At 35.6% G+C, this 19247-nt stretch overlaps 2 protein-coding genes across 2 annotated transcripts in view; both read right to left on the bottom strand.

Annotated features, from left to right (window-relative positions):
• Positions 1 to 5660: 5660 nt before the first annotated feature.
• LOC107283355 (vomeronasal type-2 receptor 26-like) lies at positions 5661 to 14649 on the bottom strand. Its single transcript, XM_015811247.1, has 6 exons — positions 14614 to 14649; positions 12275 to 12544; positions 11188 to 12036; positions 10735 to 10962; positions 10069 to 10195; positions 5661 to 6559 (listed from the first exon to the last, which is right to left on the bottom strand). Exons 1-6 carry the CDS (start codon positions 14647 to 14649, stop codon positions 5661 to 5663), a joined length of 2409 nt encoding a protein of 802 aa, XP_015666733.1.
• Positions 14650 to 17770: 3121 nt separating this feature from the next.
• The window catches only part of LOC107283354 (vomeronasal type-2 receptor 26-like), a 10689-nt gene continuing 9212 nt past the window's right edge, over positions 17771 to 19247 (bottom strand). The window contains exon 6 of the mRNA XM_015811246.1: positions 17771 to 18669. Within this exon, the coding sequence (XP_015666732.1) occupies positions 17771 to 18669 (899 nt within the window). The remainder of the gene's footprint in view (positions 18670 to 19247) is intronic.

The raw sequence follows: 19247 nt of genomic DNA, 5'->3' as shown, positions 1-19247 counted from the left end.
CCTTGGTCTGTAGTAACTGTCATAGATGTGGAACCCAAGAGTGATGTTAAATAATATCTGTGGATTTTCATTGATCTCCTTCACAGCAAAGGCCAAGGCAAGGACGTGCTGGTAGAATTTAGTGACTACACTGCCAAAAGGTTAAATATCCCCATTGAAGAAGTAATTTTAAAGCTCTTATAACTTGGCATCATTTCTAAATGAATAATTAACATTTCTGTCTCTGATGGAAGTAGGAAGATGAGAATTATGAAATACTAAAATATTGGAATATTTTCTACAGAATGTTTCCATGTATTTCCATGATTTGCAACTAATAGGTATTATGGCAAAAATAGATGCCTTTTCAAGATACATTCTATTAATGTAGCACAAAATACAATATAAACAGAATAAGCAAATATCATTGATTTCTTGTGTGTAAGTTTTGTATAGAGCGAAATGCAGAGTAATAAATAACCTGACTTAAAAGAAGGCTTACTTCTTTTGAAGAACATATCTTTTATGAATGGAAAAAGAAGAATCATATATTTTATGAGAAAGAACTCAACTTAATGAAAAGAAAATGATTTCTTCTCCAACAACCAGATACGTTCAAAAGACAAAACAGGCTTTGATGACATGCAAAACTGACACTTATGTTCAAACTAGTTTTATTCATATAAACAATTACTGGCAATATGGCTAAGAATAGAAAATATATGCAAAAAAAATATCCTTACAGTGGTAAGTCATAAGATTTTAGAGAAGGATGGTCCTTAAATTCAGTTTCATAAAAATGGTAAAAAATTTGAGACACCATCCCACCAATGACGAGATCCCCAGGCTGGAACCACTCATGTGGAACAGGGAAAGCATCACTTGCAGGGCATCTCAGAGTAACTACTTTGTGTACCAAGAAAATCAGAAAGAATAACATCTTTATTATATTGTTTTGGATGTCTGGGTCTATTGTTCAAAGATAAGTTCTGGCAGATAATACAGGAGGGAAATAACTTGTGGAAATGAATCTCATAAAGTCATCATTACCCTTTGCTACCTCCACATGGCTCTAGTAATATTTATATGAATTGTTTCTCAATTCCTATTCCCTTCTGCACAGAACATTTGATATTTTCACCTGCTAAAATAATAGAGTGATTTCAGTAATTCATAAGTGTCATAATTACCTTTGGAATATTGGCAACCTGGCAATTGTTCTTTGTATATCTGATTAAAATCTTTTTTTTGGATGTCCTAATAAGTGACTGAAGTTTAACCTGTTTTGAAAATAAGTGGAAGATGTTTGGGAAAATGGACTTTGGTGAGAATGTTATTAAATGGATAATTGATAGCATACAAAGGCCAAAGATAATTGGAAATGGAAGATTAACAAAACATTGTGAGGTAAAGAAAGGAAAAAGTCAATAATATTGCCTTTCCTCACTATTAATTATGTTAACTTTGGAAATATTGAAATGAGAGAATTGCTGAAGTGAGGGTTAAAAGATAAATAGTAGATTATGGGTCTTTTATGATGATTTGATTCTCGTTTTGAAGATCTTTTATAAGGAACAGAAATATTAATGGAAGATTAAAACCTTTTGGCACAGCCAGTTTTATAGTTAACAGCCATACAACAATAATGTTAACAAAAATATGAAAATAGAATATCATATGAAACTATTTGGAAAATTCTGGTGTTAATGTTGAGAAAAAAGTAAAATATTTACGTATTACTATGTCTAATATGAATTGTATGTTATTTCAGAACACTTAAGACATGGAATGAAATTAAAAAAAACATTCTAAGATGGGAAGAATTACATCTGTCAGTGTAGGCACAAATATCTGGTACAAGAAAAAATGAAGTTATTGCCTAGGAGAATGTTTTTGTTTCAAAACATTTCCAATGAATTTGGAAAATATAGTGGATTGCATATAAATTGGGAAAAATCAGAAATGATGTTATATAATTATAGTAAAGAAGAAATGGATGTATTGAAAGAAAAATATAAATTAAAAATATTAGATAGTATCAAATATTTAGGTATTGACATCCCAAAAAATATTCAAGAATTAAAGAAGATAAATTATGAGAAGTTAAAGAAAGATATAAAAGATAAAATGGATAAATATGGAAAAGTAAAATTATCATGGTGTGGAAGAATTGAAGCAATAAAAATGAATGTTTTACCAAAAAATTAACTTTTTTTTTTGGATGATCCCAATTAAGTTTTCTGATCAAGAATTAAAGGAAATACAGAGATTGCTGGAGGTGTATTGTAATGGAGACAAGAGAGCAAGAATGAGTAAAGCTTTATGGTATGAACCATTAAAAAAGGATGGGCTTGGTCTTCCAAATGTTAGAAATTATTGGGTAGCTAATCAATTAAGGATGGTCCCAGATAGAGATTTATTATGGAGTGATATAGAATTGAAGGACTTAAGGGAAATAGGCGATCCTATAGAAACATATTGGTTTAAAAAAAATATTAAAAATTGTTAAGAGAATTCAAAATCCCCTTTTTTAAAAAACTGATAGAATTATGGGATAAATGCAGATACCGGTTAATGCCAGGAATTTTTCCTTTAATACCGGTAGTAGAAATGGAGAAATTCCCTAAGATTCAGCTGAAAGATTGGATTAGTAAATTAGATTTAACCAATTTAACTTAATATCTGATAAACTAAAGAATGTTTTATCAGATATTAAGTTAAATTGGTTAAATCTAATACAATTAGAGAAGTGGATAAAAATGGAAGAAAAATTTGAGGAGAAAGATAGACAGTTAACAAAATTTGAAATGATCACATTACTGTTACTCGTGGAAAAACAAGATATGAATGCATTGTCTAGATTAGAAGAATCTTTTTGTTTCAAATTATATATATTTTGACTATCCACATATTATTTAAGTAATGCAGAAAGATATATATCTGAGACTCATAATGCAAACCGGTAAAATATAGAGTCCTCCAACATGCAAATAAATGAAGAGGATCAGGTTTGCCTCATTTAAAATTTATTTTGCGCTACTGAAAATGCCCTTATGGGTCACAGCCCAAGAACCATTTTATAGCAGAAGAAATAGCAGATAAAGAAAAATGGTTAACCTATAGAGAGTTGGTAGAACAAGAACATGAAGAATATAGCAATAGCATTAGCAATAGCACTTAGTTTTATAGATCACTTCATAGTGCTTTACAGCCCTGTCTAAGCATTTTACAAAATCAACATATTGCCCCCAACAATCTGGATCCTCATTTTACTGGCCTTCGAATGATAGAAGGCTGTTTAAGCAAGTTAGGATCAAACTCCTGGCAGTGGGCAGAGTCAGCCTGCAATACTGCATTCTAACCACTGCACCATCATGTCTGTTAAATTGAAATTAATAAAACAACTGACTGAAGAATGTCTACAGAGATTCTCAGTCCAGTTCCCTTTTGAAAAAGCACCTTTGGGACAACTGACTGAAGAGCGATTTGGTTTTGAATATTGAGTCCTTGGTGCTCTCTGAAATAGGTTATTTGGTTGCAGCCTTTTCATTACCTGACTAGGGATAACATCATGGGAAACCTTTGAAAACCATTAGTTTTTAATGGTTTCCACAGGCACGGCATATGACATGAATGACAAGAGCTTTGCACCATGAAACAGATGGTTTTGAATTTGTTGTTATCAGTAGATGTAGAAGATATGTTTATTTTAAAGAGGAACATTTGCATATTCCATATCAGTGGATGTAAATCTCCTATTGGCAGATCCCAAAACAACTTGTCCATTTTATGTTCCATGCTATGTTTCAATTTTCATCTTCTTCCTTTCTGTTTCCTTTACTAAAAGAAGATACAGGTAGTCCTTGACTTGCAACCATTTTTAGTGACCATTTAAAATTACTACAGTGAAAAAAAATGCCTTACAACTGATCCTCACACTTACAACCATTACAGCATCTCCACAGTCATGTGATCAAATTTTAGGTACTTGGTAACTGACATGTCTGTATAATTGTTGTAGCATCCAAGAGCATCCCAGTTCAACATTTTTGACCTTAGTCTAATGGCTGAGTGATTCACTTAAGTGTAGTGAGTTGTTCTACCACATTGGCAAAAAAGGTTGTAAAATTGACTCACTTAATAACTGCCTTTTTTCGAAGAAGTATTCTGGTTTCAATTGTGGTTGTAAGCCAAGGACAATCTATAATTATGTATCTATTACTGCTGTTATTGTGTAATATTTCAGTGACTGGGCTATTGGTTTGATCTCCAAGCTTGGCAATTTGGCTGAAAACATTTCATCTCCATTTGGGGGGGAATCTTCAGTACACTTTGAATTGTGCTCATCTGTCAGAGCACCGGCCTATAAATACCTTCTTGTGTGATGCAAATTGGTGTGGATGTTGTTTATCCAGGTGTTGCTGAGTCATGGTCTGATTTCTGGCTGTTTGATTGGCTGGTTGTGTTGTTGGGCCATAGTCTTTGATGTAAAGTATCGTCTATGTGATGCAAATGGTGGTGTTCGTTCAGTTGCTTCTGTGTAAAATGGTCTGGGTCGATGTCAATGTATCTGTTTATTATCTTATTAGTGGAAAACCAGGCTTTGAGGAATTCTCTTTCTCTCCTTGATTTCACATGGATTACAACTGTGGTCCCAGTTAGATCAAATTTGTGTCCTTCTGAGTTTTTGTGGACGGACATGAGGGAAAGTGGGTCATGTCTTTTGATGGCCAGGAAGTGTTCATGTAGTCTGGTTGATAGCTTTCTTCCTGTTTGGCCTATTTTCACAGTTGCATTATTGGCTGAAAAAAAACCTATGTGGGCAAAACAGGAAGAAAGCTATCAACCAGATGGCATGAACAGTTATTTTCTAACTATTATAGTGTATTTTTGTTTATTATTTTAATATGTTTTGTGGGTCTGTGATCTGCAAAGTCATTTATTCACTCTTCCAATAAAAAATGTATGTTTGTATTGGATACCAGATTGGGGAAGTTTGCTTCTTCCTATAAATGTATTTAATTGATATTTCTGGACAATGATTATAGTAAAGTTTTAAACTGAGTTTATTTCTATGAGTTGACTCGTAATACATTGAGTACAATTCAATGTATTTATTATCATTCCCTATGCTTAATGACTTCCACAGAAATACACGGCTATATCAAATTGCTGATTTTTCACCTGCAGGTATAGCATTCTTGTGTTATCTCTGAAGATAGTAAATCTTCCTGTTCATGTTTTGCTTTAGTTCTGGTGGCTTTGGTTATCAAATATGAAGTTACATAATTATTGTATTATAAACATGAGTGGAGAAGTAACATATGAGGGAATTACTATCATTTAGTATATGTGTAAATATTTAATAAGAAATATTTTTAATAAATAATTGTTTGGAAAGACTTGCCTCCTCTTTTTAAATATATTTTTATATGATCCAGATTGGCAGATTGGTTTGTCCTGTAAAGGTGATGTATTTATTTACTTCTTTGGACAATGATTGTAAATGGAATAGCATGAGCATTCCTTTTGGAATAGGCAAACATAATAAGTCTTAATAACAATCATAATCCTCCATAAGTTGTCCTTTCACAGAAATTAAAACTATATGTATACAGGAGATAGCAAACAGTTTTTTAATTGTCAGCAATTTTGCATAGTGAGAAAACTCACATGATGTACTAAGTACTCTTTATTAGTTGCTCTCTCTGGTTTAGCTCAGGCCTAAAAACAATGATGTAGCATTTTGGCAAAAATATGCATCCCAGTAATGCAGAGCTGGAGGCCAAAATGGAGAAGACCTCCACAGCTACCATGACTTTGCCTTTTGTGCTCAGGTAGGCTGGAAAGAAGGAGACCCACACACTGCAAAAGGCCAACATGCTGAAGGTGATGAACTTGGCTTCGTTAAAGCTGTCAGGTAATTTGCGGGCAAGAAAAGCCACAATAAAGCTGGAAATAGCCAAGATACCCATGTAGCCCAAGACACAATAGAAGAATGTAGCTGACCCCTCGTTGCATTGTAAAATGATTTCTTGTGACTCTGAGTACAGGTCCATCTCAGGGAATGGGGGAGATGTTGACAGCCAAATAATACAAATACATACTTGGATGATGGAGCAGGAAAAGACAGTAGAAAAAGCTAATCTTTTTCCAACCCATTTTCTTATCTGAGATCCTGGTTTAGTGGCCATAAAAGCCACAATCACAGTGATGGTTTTGGCCAGTACACTAGAAATGGCCACTGAGAAGGTGATGCCAAAAGTTGGTTGTCGAAGAAGGCAGGTCACTTTGCCAGGCTGGCTGAGGAACAACAACGAGGAGAGAAAACAGATCAGAAGAGAGATAAGGAGGGTGTAGGTAAGGGACCGGTTGTTGGCTTTGACAATGGGAGTATCCCGGTGCTTAATAAATATTCCAAGTGCCCAAGATGTCAAGAAGAAGAAATAAAGAGCAGCTGAGGCTAAACCAGTTCCTAAGCTTTCTTCAAAAGTTAGAAAGACCATCATTTTTAAGAGACATCCTTTCATTTCTTTATTTGGATAATGATCTTCTGAACATTCAAAACAGTTATCCATATCTGGAAAGAAAAGTTAAGAATTTGTCATCTATGCAATCCATATTTTTGAAAATCATAGTGAATGACTGTTGTGATTTACTTTGAGTTCTTTCCGTGATCATTTGTCTGTGAAAATGCAGATTTTCATCTACTTTATCATTTAGAATTCATAAGTACAGTGGGAAGGGCAATTATACTTTGAAATCAATAAAGACCATATTTAATTTTATGATTTTTCCAAAGCATAGAGAAGAAAACTGTTATGTTTGTAAGAGAAACAGAAGTATTAACTCTGAAGTACAAATCTATATAATTCATTTAACCTCTTTAGTTTTTAAACTCTAAAATGTGAGTAAGCTAAAGAAACATTAGTCTTTTTTATTTTAAAATGTTGGGTCCAAAAAAGAAAACAAATCACCTACCTTTACCATAAAGACAAAATATTAGTCTAAACTCTAGCCCAATCTTTAGTATGCTTTGGTGTTCTATGTGGAAAACATTAGTTGGTTCTACATACACCCACTCTATATCCCTTTGAGGTTGGAATATTTAACCCATTCACAAATCTTTCTTGGTTTGATGAATATCCTTTGGTTTCTCTCAATTTCAGGTTTTTGTGGCAGATAAGATCCAGAAAATGAGATCAAGTGAGAAAATGTCTCGTTCATTCATGGTTAAACTGACCTGAGTCTATCAAACAGTTATTGTTGAATTTTATGCTATCATTTGTAAAACAAAAACAAAAACCTGTCATTGTTTATTTAAATTTGAAGTAGAGGTTGTCTTTGAAAAGTGGAGACTAGTGGTCCTGAAATCATACTTAAATATGGGCCAAACCCAAAAAATTAAAAGGGTTTTGAATTAAATCAATGTCCATAGGCTCAAATGATATGTTCATGTGGGATTTTCTCCTAAGATTCATCTTATTTGCTCTTCCTTATTTCCAGGACCCTTTTTCTGTAAATTCCAAGTTACTCTATGAATTCTAAATAGCTTTGTAACTTCCCATTCAAATACTTGGTGTTCTAACCATGATGGCACAGTGGTTAGAATACAGTATTGCAGGCTAATTCAGCACTTTGGCAGTCTGATTGTCACCATCTCAAGATTGACTCAGCCTTCCATCCTTCTGAGGTTGGTAAAATGAGGACCCAGATTGTCGGGGGCAATAGGCTGACTCTGTAAACATGCTTAGAGAGGGCTGTAAGGCACTGTGAAATGATACATAAGTCTAAGTGCTAGTTTATTGCTATTTATTAGATCAGACATTACTTAGCTTGACTTACAATGATTAGACTGCTATGAAGATGACATCATAAGATAGGAGCACCAAAAAAGAATGTTTGCAAAAAGGCTTAATATATCCTTACAAAAATTGTATTTTTTTTTAACTTTTGAACAACAGCAATAGCAATAGAACTTAGACTTATATACTGTTTCACAGTACTTTATAGCCCTATCCAAGCAGTTTATGGAATCAGCCTATTGGCCCCCAACAATCTATGTCCTCATTTTACCAACCTCGGAAAGATGAAAGGCTGAATCAACCTTGAGCCTGTGAGAATCGAACTCTGGCAGTTGGCAGAATTAGCCTGCAATACTACATTGTAACTACTGCCCCGCCATGGCTCAGTCTTTCCTATCAATTTTCTAACAATCTTAAGGAAAAGAACAGCAAATGCAAATGAGTTTGAAAATGTAAAAAGTACATAAATAGATAAGAGATCCTGTGATCACAAATGATCTATGGCTCAAGAGATATATATTTCAGGTCTGTTTTAGGGAAGACTACTTCTTAGAATCTTATAGGCAAACTTTGACTCCTGAACACCTGACTGTAATGTCTACAGAGATTCTCAGTCATCCAGGTAATAGTTGTCCAAAAGATGCTTTTTCACAAGGCAACTGGACTTTTTTGTTTTTTCCTTTGAAAATATAAATTACTTGGACTTCAGTAAGGCATTTGATAAAGTAGATCACAACCTACTACTCAATAAGATAGAAAAATGTGGGTTAGACAGCAGTACCACCAGATGGATTTGTAGCTGGCTGACCGGCCATACTCAGCGTGTGGTCCTCAATGGAACCGCATCTACATGGAGGGAAGTGTGTAGTGGGGTGCCCCAGGGCTCTATTCTAGGCCCAGTGCTCTTCAACATCTTCATCAATGATTTGGACGAGGGGATAGATGGGGAACTCATCAAATTTGCGGATGACACCATGAATAGCCAACACTGCAGAAGACAGGATTAAGATACAGGAGGATCTGGACAGACTTGAACACTTGGTGCTATCTAACAAAATGAAATTCAATGGTGAAAAAAGTAAGGTTCTACATTTAGGCAAGAAAAACCAAATGTACAGGTATAGTATAGGGGGTACCTTGCTCAATAGTAGTAACTGTGAGAGGGATCTCGGAGTCCTAGTGGACAATCACTTAAATATGAGCCAGCAGTGTGCTGCAGTTGCCAAAAAAGCCAACACAGTGCTGGGCTGCATTAACAGAGGGATAGAATCAAGATCACGTGAAGTATTAATACAATGCCTTAGTAAGGCCACACTTGGAATACTGCATCCAGTTTTGGTCACCACGATGTAAAAAAGATGCTGAGACTCTAGAAAGAGTACAGAGAAGAGCAACAAAGATGATTAGGGGACTGGAGGCTAAAACATATAAGGAATGGTTGCTTGAATTGGGTATGTCTAGTTTAACGAAGAGAAGGACGAGGGGGGACATGATAGCAGTGTTCCAATATCTCAGGGGCTGCCACAAAGAAGAGGGAACAAGCTATTCTACAAGGCGCCTGAAGGCAGGATGAGAAACAATGGATGGAAACTGATCAAGGAGAGAAGCAACTTAGAACTAAGGAGAAACTTCCTGACAGTTAGAACAATTAACCAATGGAACAACCTGCCTCCAGAAGCGGTGAATGCTCCAACACTGGAAGTTTTTAAGAAGAGACTGGACAGCCATTTGTCTGAAAAGGTGTAGGGTGCTTGCCTGAGCAGGGGGTTGGACTCAATGACCTCCAAGGTCCCTTCCAACTTTATTATTATTATTATTATTATTATTATTATTATTATTATTATTATTATTATTATTATTATTATAAAATGATATATCTCCAGTCTACAACACAGTCCTTTGAACAGTTCCAAGAAGGCTCCACACCTACTTGCACTACTCAAGTGACCCTGATGACACAGATATACCTCCAAATGGCCTCAATGACTCTCCAAAAGGATGCAAATGACCAGCTGTCTGCAAGGAGTATAAATCTTTCCATTCACCACCATCCAGTCAGAGCTGAAGAAGCTTCTTGGATGAGAAGTGAAATGTCTTCAAAAGAAAAACAAGAAAGTTGCCTGGTGAAAAAGCATCTTTGGGACAGCTGACTGTAATCCATAGGTGCACAAATGTACATTCAGCCTGAGGAATTTGTGAAACTATTAATTATATGCATCCTAAAGTAGTGCATTACAATCTGATTAAATCTATCTAATAAAACTTGATGAAATGTCTAACCTACCATTTTGATCTGAAATCTTCCCTTCTGGACATGGAACACAGTTGTAACAACAGAATTGTTTTCCTTCCATTCCTTTCTTCCAATATCCGGGGGAACAATGATTATTACACAGAGAAATTGGAACTACCTGGTCACAAACATGAAAGATTTGCAAAGGAGATTTTTAAAAAGAGTTTCTTATTCTTCTTCATTATAGCAGGTTGCAATAACTGACTTCCCAAAGGGCTACTCAATTTTATCAAATTTGATTTATAGAGATTCAACATCTTTTCAATTTATAATTCAATTTATAATTCAATTTATAATTCAATTTATAATTCAATTTATAATTCAATTTATAATTGCAAATATGTCAAAACTACAGGAATGTGCAACAGGACCTATTGAAGAAGGGCAGGGTGTATGATACAATCTTATGCAAACAATGTGATTCCTGCAATTTCATAAGGAAATGCAACCCAAATATGAAAGATTTTCTCATTGTAATGTCAATTTTGTAAATGCTTGAATATAGGGAGTATTTGTTCAGAATATGCCTTTCTCCTTTCAAAAACAGAAATTAGATTTATAAATTATATAGATTTATACAAAGACTGTTCAATATAACAAATACATCTTCATGATACCATAATGGATCACAACATAATCCATTAAATGTGCCCATACCTGATTAAAAGCAGGGTGCCAGACAATCCAATCTTCATCAATGAATAATTCTTTCCCTTTTGGAGCATTGGGATCTATTTTGCCAACTCTAACTCTCTGAAAGGATCTGTTTGGAAAAGTGATCAAGTTGGTGATGTCGAATCCTCCTGTTGCTGCCCCTTTCTCATTCAAGAAGACTCTCTCCCCAACTGAATTGTTAAAAGAAATGCCTTGAAGAAATGGATGGAGCTACTCCAAAAAGAATGAAAGATAGAGGGAATTGGAAGGAGTTAATAATGGAGGACAGACCACATTCAAATTCCATGTATTCTTCCCATTCTTGCAATAATGCTCAAATAACCATTGAGAAAATTGATAATCTATATTGCATGGAACTGCATAGGTCTTTTCTATAAATGATAGCAAAAATAAGTATTCATTCAAAGAAAAAATAGGTGTGGCAGGAAGCATTACCTGCCAAGGCTGCAGAGTTTGAAATTCAAACCATTGAGTTTCTTGTGGGGCTCTTGATCTCATTGCCTCATGCAAAGAATGTGCCACCACATAAACAGCATTGTAGATACTGTAGCTTTGTCCAGTCATCTGCATCTCAAACAGAGGAGCAGGCAGATTCTCCAAATTCTCTCCTCCACTGCAGGTTTCATTGGACATTGAGGGTAATTGTTCATTTGAAAGTGAACAGTCAAACAATTGCTCCCAAACCTCTTTAAGAAATCCATCCTTCTGCACTGAAGGTTTGATGACTTGAAGAATTTCTTTGAAGCCTTGAACTTCTCTTGAATGCACTGTAAAGGAAAGAGATCCATGGAACAACTGGACATCCCAAGCCCTTTGATGTCCTATTAGTGTGAAATCAATTGGATACATCAGGATCCAAACCTTCCTAAATAATGCACTCTCTTTATTTTCATAATCACGTAGAAACACAACAGTTCTGAGCCATACAATCGTGAATGATTCACCATAAACAAGAAAAACATTGGCCTTCTGATCTATCAGTTTATTAGAAATAATTGAGATTAGATCTAGAAATTCTGAAGGTTCTTCAAATGGGGCTTGTTGTGGAATCTTTTGTGTGAAGGCTAAACAGATCCCATTTTGGGAAAGCAATGGATGCATTTTCTGCAAAAAATGTTCTGCCTTATTCTTATCAAAAGTAAAGACTCCAATCCACGTCCATCCAAAATGGAGAAGAAGTTTGATAATTCCAATGTATTGATGGTCCTCTTTTGGCATCATGCAATAAAGTGAAGATAACTTAGTAGCCTGGAACTCTTCTTGAGCAACAGAACCATAGGTCAACTAATGAAATAAAGGAGAGCCATTATTCATAAGAATGAAGGAAAAATTTATGGAAACTGAATGAACTCTAATGGGTTCTAACTCCAAAGGTCTCCTGTTTTTGCACTGGGTTGGACTAGAAGACCCTCTATGTACCCTTCCAACTCTGTTATTCATTTGTTCTCTTATTTTCTTATTCTCTTAATGTTCATTACAAAAGAAGNAGAAGTTTCTCTCTTACTGCTCTCCCCCAAATTACCTGTGGAATCTTGAAGAGATTTATACTTTCTGCCATATAGGAAGAAGTAGAGGCATCTAACCCTCCAATGATGGCCATGAGATTCTTCTGGTTATCACATTTGTAGTTAGGAAAAAATCCCTTAGATTTGAAAAGCAGGTCCAGAGTGGTGCGATAGGTCATCCTTGGGTTGTAGTAACTGTCATAGATGTGGAACCCGAGAGTGACATTAGGTAAGATCTGGGAGTCCTCATTGATCTCCTTCACAGCAAAGGACAAAGCAAGGACATGCTGATAGAATTTGGTTATTACACTGCCAATAGTTAAATCCCCCCATTGAAGAAGTAATTTTAAAAATCTTATAATGTGGCATCATTTCTAAATATATAGCAAAGATTTCCATCTCTGATGGATGAGGAAGATGATAAATGCAAATAATAAAATCCTGGAATAATTTATTTCCATGTATTTCCATGGCTTGCAATAAATAATCATTAAAGCAGGGGTCTTCAAATTTCAAATGCTCAGCCAGCGTGCCTGAGGAATTCTGGGAGTTGAAGTTCACAAGTCATAAAAGGGACAAGTTTGAAGACCCCTGCACTAAAGCAAAGAGAATAGTAAGCTTTTCCCCCTACATTTATTTACTACATTTTACTGCTTTTACTGCATTTACTGCATTTGTTTATTTACTACATTTGTCAGCTTAGCACATAAACAGAATATGAACAGCAAGTATCATTCATTTATGTCTTGGATGTTTTGTGAGAAGTGGTAATGGAGATTTTTTTTTAAAAAAACAACAACCTTCAGCTCATTAAATGTTCTTCAAAAAACTTCAATAAGTCCTTTGAAGAACATTTAACGTATGAATGAAAAAGACTTTAAGTCTTCAAAGTATTTTCATGAGAAAGACTTTAACTTAATGTAAAGAAATATTTCCTGTCCCACAACCAGATATACTGAAAAGACAAAGAAGGTTTAAAATAGATAGAACATCTGCATTATGCTCAATACAGTTTTTAATTATATAAGAAATTCTAGGGGAACACATCTGAAGGGGAAAAAAACTTACAATGTTAAGGGATAAGGTTTTAGAGAAGGATGTTTCTTAAATTCAATTTCAATAAAGATGTAAAAAAATTGAGACACCATCCCACCAATGATGAGGTCACCAGGCTGGAACCACTCGTGTGGAACAGGGAAAGCATCACTTGAATGGCATCTCAGAGTAGCTACATTGTGCAGCAAGAAAAACAGAAGGACCAACATCTTCACTCTATTGTTATGGAGAGGAGGAAGAGAATCTCTGGAAATGAACCTTATAGATCAACCCCTTTGTGCCCTCATGTTATTCTAAAAGTATTTATACCATCTGATTTTCAATATGTGTTCCATTAAGCAGAGATGCTTTGATGTTTTCCCTACATGGATAATAGACTGATTTCAGATATTTATAAGGACTATAATTATCTCTGAAACATTGGCAACCTGGCAATTTTACTTTGTATAGCTGATCAGCATCTTTCTGTCTTTTGGGTCACTTAATAAGTGACTGATGGTTAAAATACTTGGAGAAGTAGAATTGGGAAGATATTTTGGAAGACTTTTCATATTTCTAAATTTCTTCAAGAAAAAAGTGTAAGTTGCAAACATTAAACAAAATGATTCATCTGCTCTTCTTAAGTGTCTAGATCAGGGGTGTCAAACTCGCAACATCACGTGACATGTCACGATATATCGTGACTTTTTTCCCATTGCTGGCAATGGGGTGGGCACGGTTTTGTTGTGATGCATCCAGCCCGCGGGCCGGCATTTTGACATCCCTGGTCTAGACTGACATACTGTATGGGCTCCATGCTACTTGAAACAATTGAGCCAAATTGTGCAGGGGTATAGTATTGTCTTCTATATTTCAACAGTTCCATGGTAAAGAATATCAATTGCTGTTGGTTCCCAATTATCTAAAAAGTTGTGCTTTCAAAGCTGACAGTAGGACATCTCCTTGTTCAATTGAGAAATATTCCTCAACTGCTGCTTTGGCTCCACACTCATTTCTCTATCAGTTCCACTTCTTCCTTCAAGGCATTTTCTTCAGCAGGAGAAATGATGTCCTTCAATATGGAAGAGGAAGTGAAAAGCCAGCTTGACATCCCCAACCTGCTCACTTTCCCTAATCGTATTTTCCAGGGGGTGAAAGTTGGAGGGTCTATAACAATTTGTTGCAGCCAACTTGCCATGGCCAAGTCACTATGGCCAAATAACCAAAGCCAACTTGCCATGGCCAACTCACTATGGCCAACTCATCATGGCCAACTCACCAAAGCCAACTTGCCATGGCCAACTCACTATGGCCAACTTACCAAAGCCAACTTGCCATTGCCAACTCTTTTAGGCATGTTGGCCCATTTCAAAACTTAGAGGGGTCAATTCCAAGGCTGTGGAAGAAAAGAACAAATCACGCTTAATGTAGATGCAATTGTGTGGAATGAAGTTTGAAACCAGATCCATAATGTAGGTTCCTTCTTTCAGGGGGTGGGAGACACAGGTCTGAAAATCATGAGAGTGTACAATTTTAGAGATGGAAATGACCATCAGGATTATCTACTCCAATCCACAGCTATGTGTAGAAAAGCTATTTAAATTACTCTGAGAAATGGCTGCCTTGCTTCTTTTTCAGAACCTGGAGATGGATAATCACATGTTTTATGGTGTCTTCTCCATTTCCTTTTAAACATAAATTCCAGTTCCAAAAATGCAATTTGGAAAACCCACCATTAGTACAGTTAATGGTGGGTATCCTGGTACTCCAAGATTCTACAGTGCTGAGAACATCTCCAAGGAGTCTCTATTAATTTTAACTTCAGATATTTTGTGTCTACCATCCCACCCAGTCATCTAGCAAAAAAAAAACAAAAAAAACTCCTGGCCCATTGTTTTACTAAGAGTATAGTTTACTAAAGCTTAGGTAGTTACAGAAGTAGCAAAGCTGGTTCTGACATTTTTGTGCTTAAATGAGGGAATTTCTATCAGTTAGGTTTATGAGTAAATATCTAATCAAAATCTTTTTAATTGGAGGTCTTGCCCCCTCTTTTTAACAATATCAATATCAATATCAAACTTTTCCAGACTTGTCCTCAGACTTCAAAAAAATATTTTTTAAATTGTATTCATTTGCTACGGAGCCTGCATAACATAATGTTCAGAGAAAATAATATTATTAATTCAACCTGGAAGGGGACTTGGGGCAGGAGAACATGTTTACTAGCAAGCCATTACTCTACCTTGACCTTGGATGATGCAATTAACTTCCCTGTAATTACTGAAAACAGTGCCATTTATTTTTCTTGGCCCTGTTTAGGTGACTTTTAAAGACTATGAAAAAGCAAGGACTGAATATGTGCACATGGTGATTTAAGAAAACCTCTTTAACATTGACACTAAAGAGGGGAACAAAGGTTCTACTCTGATAGGTTAATCAGCAACCTGCCCTTTTTGTCTCTTTCAAATCTCATCTTCAGTTTGCTTTCCTGAAGATGAGAAAAAGGCAACAATAAAATTGTTTCATTTGAATGATCTCTACTTAAAAGAGAAGAATCCTCAAGTTGGAAGAAAGCGTCATCTAATCCAGGGGTGTCAAACTCTCAATGTCACATGACATGTCACGACATATCGTGACTTTTCCCCCATTGCCAGCAATGGGATGGACACAGTTTCGGCATGACACATCCGGCCTGTGGGCCAGCAGTTTGACACCCCTGATCTAATCCAACCCACTTCATAAGAGTGGGTCTTTTGCACATCTCTGGCAGATCACCATTAATCTTTTGTTTAATGATCTTTGGCAAAGGAGTATTCACTACTTCCTGTTGAAGCCTTTTAATAAGACAGCATACATCATATGATTCCAGAGATGTACCTAAAGAGAGGAAGGAATGTCTGTCAAGATTCTTCTGTATCTTAAGCCTGTCTTTTGGAGTGTTGGCTATTCCTGCCAGCTTGGTGTCGTCTGCAAATTTGATGAGTTTCCCATGTATCCCCTCATCCAAATCGTTGATGAAGATGTTGAAGAGCACTGGGCCTAGAACAGAGCCCTGGGGCACCCACTACACACTTTCCTCCATGTAGATGCAGTTCCATTGAGGACCACGTGCTGAGTACGGCCGGTCAGCCAGCTACGAATCCATCTGGTGGTGATGCTGTCTAACCCACATTTTTCTATCTTATCAAGTAGAATGTTGTGGTTTACTTTATAAAATGCCTTACCGAAGTTCAAATAAATTATATCCACAGCATTCCTCTGGTCCACTAATTTTGTCACTAATTTTGTCAAAGAATGCAATAAGATTTATCTGGCATGATCTGTTTTTCACAAACCCATGTTGACTTTTTGTAATGACTTTGTTTGCCTCTAGGTGTTCACTGATTAGTTGTTTGATTATCTTTTCCAGAATCTTCCCAGGTATTGAGGTCAGGATGATAGGTCTATAGTTTCCTGGATCTATTTTTTCCCCTTTTTTGAAGCTCTTTTCAAGTCCTCTGGTAGTTCCCCAGTGCTCCAGGATCTTTTAAAAATATAGTTAAATGGTTCTGAGATCATATCTGCCAGTTCCTTGAGAACCTTGGGGTGTAAACCATCTGGTTCTGGTGATTTGAACTTAATTTTATAATAATAATAATAATAATAATAATAATAATAATAATAACAACAACAACAACAACAACAACAACAACAACAACAACAATAATAATAATAATAATAATAATAATAATAATAATAATAATAATAATAATAATAATAATAATAATAATAATAATAATAATAAAGTTGGAAGGGACCTTGGAGGTCATCTGGACTGGTGCTCACTTACCATTTTCTTGCCAATCTTAACTTGTGTTTCTAATCTTTTTTTTATGGTATTGTTTTTGATAGGTTAGACTGTTTTTTACCTTTGTGTAAAGACAGATGCAAAAAACAAGTTAAATTGTTCTGCTTTCTCTCTGTTGCTTGTCACCTTCTTGCCATTTTTCCCACTAATGGACCAATCATTCCCTTAACTTTTTCTTGTTTTTACATGTTTTACATATCTCTATATATCTCTATATATCTCTATATCTCTATCTCCATCCATCATCTATCTATCTATCTATCTATCTATCTATCTATCTATCTATCTATCTATCTATCTATCTATCTACCTATCCATATGCCATACATACATGCACCTGCATTTAATCAATATATCAAATCTCCTGAAAGCAACCAACCAAGAAAACCTAATTCCAAAGACTTTTTAGCTTGGGGTGTTGGAAAAGAGAAAGAGATGGGTTAAAGATTCTTGGAATGTGATTGAAAATACAGCAGCATTAGCACTTCTTTTGGATTGTGTAACCATAATAAATATTTTTAATAAGAATCTTCCTTAACATTTCCTTTGACAGAAATCAAAACTATACGTTTCCTATAAATTCATTTTTTTGGTCAGCAATTTTTCATAGTGAGAAAGATCACAGGATGTACTAAGTCCTCTTTATTAGCTGCTTTCTCTGGTTTAGCCCAGGTCTGAAAAAAATGATGTAACATTTTGGCAAGAATATGCATCCCAGTAATGCAGCCCCAGAGGACAAGATGGAGAAGACCTCCACAGCTACCATGACTTTTCCTTTTGTGCTCAGATAGGCTGGAAAAAAGGAGATCCACACACTGCAGAAGGCTAACATGCTGAAGGTGATGAACTTGGCTTCATTAAAACTGTCAGGTAATTTACGGGCAAGAAAAGCCACAACAAAGCTGGCGATGGCCAAGACACCCATGTAGCCCAAGACACAATAGAAAAAGAAAGCTGACCCCTCATTGCACTGTAAAATCATTTCTTGGAGCTCTGAATGCATGTCCAACTCAGAGAATGGTGGATATGTTGACAACCACAGAATACAAATATACACTTGTAAGAGAGAACAGGAAAGGACAGTACAAAAAGACAATCTTTTCCCCACCCATTTCCTCATCTGAGATCCTGGTTTAGAGGCCATGAAAGCAACAACTACAGTGATGGTTTTGGCCAGAACACTAGAAATGGCTACTGAGAAGGTGATGCCAAAAGTTGGTTGTCGGAGAAGGCAGGTCACCTTGCTAGGTTGGCTGAGGAAGAACAAAGAGGACATAAAACAGAGCTGAAGAGAGATAAGGAGGGTGTAGGTGAGGGACCGGTTGTTGGCCTTGACAATGGGAGTATCCCGGTGCTTAATAAAAGTTCCAAGTACCCAAGATGTCAAGAAGAAACAACAAAGAGCAGTCAAGGCTAAACAATTTCCTAAGGTTCCTTCAAAAGTTAGAAAGACCATCATTTTTAGGATACATCCTTTCTTTTCTTTATTTGGATAATGATCTTCTGAACATTCAAAACAGTCATCCATATCTGGAAGAAAAGTCAAGGAATTTGTCATCTATCCATTCCACATTTTTGAAAATATTCATCTGATGGGTGCCAGCTAACTATGGTTCTAGGATCATTTTTCTATGAAATTGCATTTTTTTTTCTCTATTGTATCTTTTAGGATTTGCATGCAAAAAGATCAATGGAAAACACAATTATTCTCTGAAATCAATATATTCCATTTGGACTTTTTCCATTTTTCCCCCAAAATTCTGATGATGAATATAAGGGAAGCAGAAATAATGACTCTGAGTGCAAATCAATATAATTCAGTTAAATTTCAATTTGATTCAGTTAAAATGTGAATAAGCTAGATAATGAAATCTATGATCCCTATGCTCTCTTCTGCCCTTTAGTGTTCTTTTATGATCTATGTGGAAAACATTGGTTCTACAAACCCCCACCCTATGTCCTTTTGAGGTTAATATATCTAATTCATTGACAAATCTTTCTTTGTTTGCTGAAACTTTTTTGCTTTCTCTTACTTAATAATAATAATAATAATAATAATAATAATAATAATAATAATAATAATAATAATAATAATAATAATAATAATA

This window comes from Protobothrops mucrosquamatus, unplaced genomic scaffold (assembly GCF_001527695.2).
Source record: "Protobothrops mucrosquamatus isolate PMUCROS unplaced genomic scaffold, P.Mucros_1.0 scaffold34, whole genome shotgun sequence".
NCBI lineage: Eukaryota > Metazoa > Chordata > Lepidosauria > Squamata > Viperidae > Protobothrops > Protobothrops mucrosquamatus.
This window is presented reverse-complemented; position numbering and strand designations above follow the sequence as displayed.

Excerpts from the sequence above, each read along its gene's own strand:
- LOC107283355 (XM_015811247.1), bottom strand. The coding sequence starts at position 14,649 with ATGCCTAAAAGAGTTGGCAATGGCAAGTTGGCTTTG. Across the intron at positions 12,037-12,274 it reads ATCTCTTCAAGATTCCACAG|TTGACCTATGGTTCTGTTGC; the intron begins GTAATTTGGGGG and ends TTATTTCATTAG. Across the intron at positions 10,196-10,734 it reads GGCACCCTGCTTTTAATCAG|GTAGTTCCAATTTCTCTGTG; the intron begins GTATGGGCACAT and ends GTTTGTGACCAG.